This window comes from Neomonachus schauinslandi, chromosome 11, assembly GCF_002201575.2.
Source record: "Neomonachus schauinslandi chromosome 11, ASM220157v2, whole genome shotgun sequence".
In the NCBI taxonomy this organism is placed as follows: Eukaryota; Metazoa; Chordata; class Mammalia; order Carnivora; family Phocidae; genus Neomonachus; species Neomonachus schauinslandi.
In genome coordinates this window covers 91417604-91424511 of record NC_058413.1, presented here as the reverse complement: position 1 = coordinate 91424511, position 6908 = coordinate 91417604, and the positions used below count along the sequence as shown (strand labels likewise).

The following is a 6908-nucleotide window of genomic DNA, read 5'->3' as shown; positions in this document are numbered from 1 at the left end:
AATGAGAGTGATCTGGCATAGAGATGGACTAGTGAGGGGTGCTCCTGGGACCACCACAGGTCCTCACTATCTTCAACCAGACAAAATTGGCTGCCCATTAGAGGAATAAGAAATCTGTCTCCAGATGCTTGCTATGCCCCATGGTTTCCTTACTCAGGAATAAGGCACTGAGGATAATATTAGTTGTAGAGTTATTTATAAGGCCACAGGGGTTACAGAGAAAACAAACACAGAAAATCTTATTAGGCAAACAAAATAGAATGCTTTCAAGGAAGCATTTTCTATTATTTAAAAGGAGGAAATATGTGGATGATGTTGAGAAATAAATTTCCATAATCCATTTTTAAAAACCCATAATTTATTCCAGAGAAATAAATACTACATTGTTGAACACTCTTTTCAGGGACCTTTTCACTTCTCTGTTTCTTAAGGAATAGATTAATGAGTTCAGCATGGGTGAGATGATATTATTTAATATCTGCACCACGGCACCAAGCAAGGGGTTGGGTGTGGGCTGCAGATAGATGATGATTACAGGACCATAGGCACAGAGGATTGCAGTGAGGTGGGCACTGCAGGTGGAGAAAGCTTTCTGCCTGCCCTCTGCTGATCGGATTCTCAGAATGGCAATCCCAACGCGTGTGTAGGAGACACAAACACTGAACCAAAGCATTAAAGCCAGAAAGCCAACATTGTGGAGCCCATTCTCTGGGCCAGGGAGCTGTCAGCACAGGCCAGGGGTGAGACAGCAGGAATGTCACAGAAGAAGTAGTCCACCCAGTTGGAGCCACAGTAGGTTAACTGAAAGGTGAAGGAGGTCGGGATGGGGGCATGAAGGCAACCCACCAACCAGGCTGCCATGACCAAGCCGATACAGACCCCAGGTCTCATGATGAGCGTATACCTCAGTGCGTGACAGATGGCCACAAAGCAGTCACATGCCATCACAGAAGAGAGGCAGCCTTCGCTAGACCCCAGGAAATGGTAGAAGAAGAGCTGAGCCGCACAGCCCTCATAAGAAATGGCTTGGCTTTGGCCAGAGAGATAGGATAGCATCTTGGGACAGGTTACAGATGGGAACAAGACGTCAAAAATAGATAGGAGTCCCAGGAAGAAATACATGGGGGTGTGAAGGGTAGAAGAAGAAACAATTGCTGTAAGGATGAGTAAATTGCCAAGCAAGGTGAAGAGGTAAATAAATGAGAAGATGACAAATAGCACAGTTTCCAGTTCCTCTGTCTGAGGTATTCCCAGTAGAATAAACTCATGGAGCTCTGTGTGATTCCTCATGTTCCTGGAGCAGACAAGATGATGAAAGCATGAATGTAGAGGCGACTCGTGGCAGACACAATACCAACACATTAATCACCACCAATATATTTTTTTAATTTCTTTTAAAGATTTTATTTTTAAGTAATCTCTATACCCAACATGGTGTTTACACTTAAAGCCCCGAGATCAAGAGACACATGCTTGCCAACTGAGCCATCCAGGTGCCCCAATCTTTGTTTAAATATAAATATGGGGGCGCCTGGGTGGCTCAGTCAGTTAAGCGTCTGCCTTCGGCTCAGGTCATGATCCCAGGGTCCTGGGATCGAGCCCCGCATCGGGCTCCCTGCTCAGTGGGGAGCCTGTTTCTCCCTCTCCCACTCTCCCTGCTTGTGTTCCCTCTCTCACTGTGTCTCTCTCTGTCAAATAAATAAATAAAATCTTTAAAAAAAAATAAATAAATATAAATATGATGCTGAAATTAAGAATTAGGGATTCGGCCAAAGACATTTAGGGGGTGGAAAAGCAAATCTATGCTTTTATATCTCAAGATATCATCTTCCTTCATGAATATGGATACAAAGCAATATGAAACACCACCATGGTGAAATACTGAATGGGCTAAGGGAAAAAAGACCTCAATATTGAACAGATGAACATAATTTAATTAACATCCACAACCAATTATACAGCAATAAATGCCTTAAACTAGACTAGCCTGGAAGCCTCATCCTCCTGATTCCTTTTCAGAACATCCCTAGGGTTACTCAAAGCCATGGTCAAATGCCCTAAATATTCATCAAAGGTTAATGTGGGCACCCACACCTTTGATGACAGCAATGCATTGTGGTTCAGTGCAATGAGCATTAGAATTTGGATCATATTAATATTATTCTAATTAAATATATTTCTTAGTTTGAGCATTTTCTTACTTGGTAATGCTCATTTGAAAGAAAAGAAACTGAATCTGGATGTCATCCTGGGGTTTTAAATTGTTGAGATTAGCAGCTAAATTGTATTATTGGGAAGGTCAATTTTAGTGAAGTTACATCACATATAAAGATGCAGCTATGGGATATTTAATACTTGCTAAGAGTTGGAATTTTTTTTTATTCTTATGTTAATCCCCATACATTACATCATTAGTTTTAGATGAAGTGTTCCATGATTCATTGTTTGTGCATAACACCCAGTGCTCCATGCAGAATGTGCCCTCCTCAATACCCACCACCAGGCTAACCCATCCTCCCACCCCCCTCCCCTCTAGAACCCTCAGTTTGTTTTTCAGAGTCCATTGTCTCTCATGGTTCGTCTACCCCTCTGATTTCCCCCGCTTCATTCTTCCCCTCCCGCTACCTTCTTCTTCTTCTTCTTTTTTTTTCTTAACATATATTGCATTATTTGTTTCAGAGGTACAGATCTGTGATTCAACAGTCTTGCACAATTCACAGCGCTCACCATAGGACATACCCTCCCCAGTGTCTATCACCCAGTCACCCCATCCGTCCCACCCCACCCCCCACTCCAGCAACCCTCAGTTTGTTTCCTGCGATTAAGAATTCCTCATATCAGGGCGCCTGGGTGGCTCAGTTGGTTAAGTGACTGCCTTCGGCTCAGGTCATGATCCTGGAGTCCCGGGATCGAGTCCCACATCGGGCTCCCTGCTCGGCGGGGGGTCTGCTTCTCCCTCTGCCCTCTTCCCTCTCGTGCTCTCTGTCTCTCATTCTCTCTCTCTCAAATAAATAAATAAAATCTTTGAAAAAAAAAAAGAATTCCTCATATCAGTGAGATCATATGATACATGTCTTTCTCTGTTTGACTTATTTCACTCAACATAATACCCTCCAGTTCCATCCACGTCGTTGCAAATGGCAAGATCTCATTCCTTTTGATGGCTGCATAATATTCCATTGTATATATATACCACTTCTTCTTTATCCATTCATCTGTCGATGGACATCTTGGCTCTTTCCACAGTTTAGCTATTGTGGACATTGCTGCTATAAACATTGGCGTGCACGTACCCTTTCGGATCCCTACTTTTGTATCTTTGGGGTAAATACCCAGTAGTGCAATTGCTAGATCATATGGTAGCTCTATTTTCAACTTTTTGAGGAACCTCCATACTGTTTTCCAGAGTGGCTGCACCAGCTTGCATTCCCACCCACAGTGTAGGAGGGTTCCCCTTTCTCCGCATCCCTGCCAAGAGTTGGAATTTTTTAATTCTTAGTGCAATAAAAGTATTTTAATTCTGCAACTGTTCTGTGTTTTCTGCTTTTTATTTTTATTTGATTCTGGTAAGAAAACTTACAATGAGGTCTACCTTCCTGACAGATTTTTAAGGGTACAATATTGTTAACCATAAGCACGATGTTGTGTAGCAGATCTCTAGAATTTATTCATTTTGCCTTACTGAGAGTTTATACCCTTTGATCTGCTCCCATTTTCTCTCTCATCCCTGCCCTGGCAACCACCATTCTTCACTTTGTTTCTTTTTTTTATGTTCAATTAGCCGACAGTAGTACATCATTAGTTTTGATGTAGTGTTCAACAATTCATTAGTTGCCTATAACACACAGTGTTCATCACAACACATGGCTCCTTAATGCCCATCACCCTGTTATTCCATCCCCCCCCGCCTCCCTTCTGTAACCCTTAGTTTGTTCCTGGAGTCCAGAGTCTCTCATGGTTTGTCTCCCTTTCTGATTTCTATGAGTTTAACTATTTGTTTCATTTTAAAGGAAAAAGTCTCAAAACAGAGTATGCTGAGAATCAGGAACTGCCGCTAGGGTGTGCTATGGTCAATCAGCTGTCTTTTACAATGCTGGCATTCAAAGGTGCTTGTGACTTGTCCCAAAAGAGATGATGTTTTCACTTTCAGCTTTTACTTTTATGATTCGTTTTTTGGAAATCCAAAGTATATGAAAATTGTCTAATTATAATTTCCTGACTTCTAATTATAATTCCTGATTGAGGGGCACCTGGGTGGCTCAGTCATTAAGCGTCTGCCTTCGGCTCAGGTCATGATCCCAGGGTCCTGGGATGGAGCCCCACATGGGGCTCCCTGCTTGGCGGGAAGCCTGCTTCTCCCTCTCCCACCCTGCTTGTGTTTCCTCTCTCGCTGTCTCTCTCTCTGTCAAGTAAATAAATAAAATCTTTTAAAAAAGTAATTCCTGATTGATTTACTTGACCCTCTTTTACACCTGAATTTGTCACTAAATCTGTAGTATTTATCACAGCGCTTGTAAATAGCTGGCATTTAAATATTTGTTAGATAGGTAAATGAACAAAAAGTTGGAAATTAGTTTGTGGTTATAGTTTGACTGTAAGTTCCATGAAGAGGCCGTGTCTATTCTTGTTCAGCACTATATCTCTAGAATTTAGAAATAGTAGCACCCCCAAAAATGTGTGTGTTTGAATAGAACTTTAGAATGCTCTGAAATGATTCCTTTTGTCTTCAGACTACTTTAAGTCTTTTTTATTAACCTTGGGAATCAATGGCTGTGGTGCGCCTCCTTTTGGCTTGAGGGTCCATGAAGGGAAATTAGGTACACAATGTAGAGTATCTAATTCCTGAACTAGAAAAGATAGGATGAGCCTTGAACATCTTCATAATTGCCAGTAACTCATCGTTGTCTCTTGCTGGGGGAAAAACATGTAAGTGATAGGAAGAAGAATGGACCTTCCTGAAGAGAAGGAAAAGGAGGAAGTCATGATTGGTGGAAAGTTCTGTAGCAAAAATAAAAGGATGTAAAAAGGAATTAGTGTAAAAATACTAAAATCAGACAAAAATTATTCACACAACCATAGTTCTAGATTTAGATTATGCATCTTAGTTCATGTGATAATTAGAGCTAGAACAGCATTATCGCAATATATTGATGCAATTGATTTACTTTGTTATTACTGTCTGACAGTATCAAGTCTCTAGAGAGACTCGGTTTATTGTATTCAGTTCTTTGAGTCGTTGGGTTTCTGGTTGGAGGGAAGCCAGTGTTCCTTAGTTTTTTCTCAGATGATTTTTGAGTATTTCCGGTGAGAGATCATCTGAACCTGAAGTCAGTTTGTACTTGTGCTGAAGCTGTTACAGAAAGATTCATGGCCCCTGGTGGCCCCAGGCTCTGAATTATCCATCTTTTTACATAGTCACCCTTGTAGACTTCAGAACAATTTTGGTCTAGGTTCCATGAACAGAGAGAGCTAGTAGAATGCTGCTGTGAGGGAATGGTGATAAGGGAAGACAAGACTTTTGTGCCAGGCAGATTTGATTTGAAGTCTAGGCTCTTGGGGTCCGTAGGTGGATCAGTCAGTTGAGCATGTGATTCTTGGTTTCAATTCAGGTCATGATCTCAGGGTCATGAGATCAAGCCCCATGTCAGGCTCTTGCTCAGTGGGGAGTTTCCTTCTCTCCCTCTCCTGCCCCTCCTTCCTTCTCTCAAATAAATAAATAAATCTAAAAAAAAAAAGAAAAGAAATATATTCTCTCCATGTCAGGGAATACATCTAATTCTTTAATCCTAAGCAACTGTGTGGTGCTTGGAACATGAAAGTTACTGAATTAAGTCTTGATGAACAAAAAAGAATAAATGAATGTATTCCTGTGTGCTGTTTGATAGAGTGAATGGAGGAAAGGATTCTAGTCATTGCCTAAAATGAGAAGGAAGCTCTTGACTGTGATTTCTTCCAATAATCCTTGCTACGCAGGATTCCAGAGTGAAAGTCAAAGTGAAAAATTGAGAAAGATGGGGAGATGCTCTGAGACTTATGTGGTCAAATGGTCATGACTGGCTCAAGTAAGGAAAACAAAAATTTCCCTCCTTTTATCTTCAGTTTCTTCTATAGAGGTGTGGGGCTCTCCATTTCAAATGTCTCTCTTCCCTAGGACTGGACTTGGGTGCTCTAGCTGTAGACCCCAACTGCTCTTTTGCATTCAGACTCACACAGAAGGAGGATGCTATACATTCGACGACTGTCCTATCACCTAGTGTGATTTCCTCAGAGTTAACAGAAGCAAAATGATCTTCTACCTTTGTCGGACTTTAAATTATCTCATAGTCCCTCTGGAGCCCCATCCATGATATAGTCCAAGACTCAGGGAACAGGAGCCCTCCGAGCACAGGGAGCAATTAAATGCTGGGTGTTGAGAGAGTTTAAGAGTGAAAAAATAGTACATGGTAATCAAGATAATCTTGAAAGGAATTGGGAGTCAAAGAGCTTGTGGTTCCTCCTATTTTTCTACTCTGAGTAGACTTCTCATGGAATCCTTTTGTTCTTTACAAGCCTCAGAGATTTGGCCACTTCTCTGTCATTTTTTTCCTCCAATTTCTACCTATTGCCTTTTTGGTTGTAGAAGTAATTCTAGCATGGTGAAAAAGTATCCACCTTGGAGCCAGAAGATTCTGGTATAAAGAACAAGCCTGTTTCTCATTAGCTATAAGCCCTTGAGAAGGTCAGTAGTCCTTTCTGAACCTTAATATAGGTTATAATATGGAGTTATAATAGTATTTCACAGGGTGATTGTGAGGAGTAAATGAAACAATGCTTACACAGTTCCTGACACAAACTACTTGCTCCTACAATTTTTATTGAAAATGGAGGGAATGTAGATTTTTCTTCATCATTAGAAACTTTGCTTTCCC

General features: G+C 41.2%; 1 protein-coding gene across 1 annotated transcript; it reads right to left on the bottom strand.

Moving 5' to 3' along the window:
- Positions 1 to 358: 358 nt before the first annotated feature.
- LOC123326216 (olfactory receptor 148-like) lies at positions 359 to 1290 on the bottom strand. The gene is given in 2 exon segments (XM_044919641.1): positions 359 to 696; positions 699 to 1290. Coding segments are annotated over 2 exon segments (930 nt in total).
- Between the last annotated feature and the right edge of the window lie 5618 nt (positions 1291 to 6908).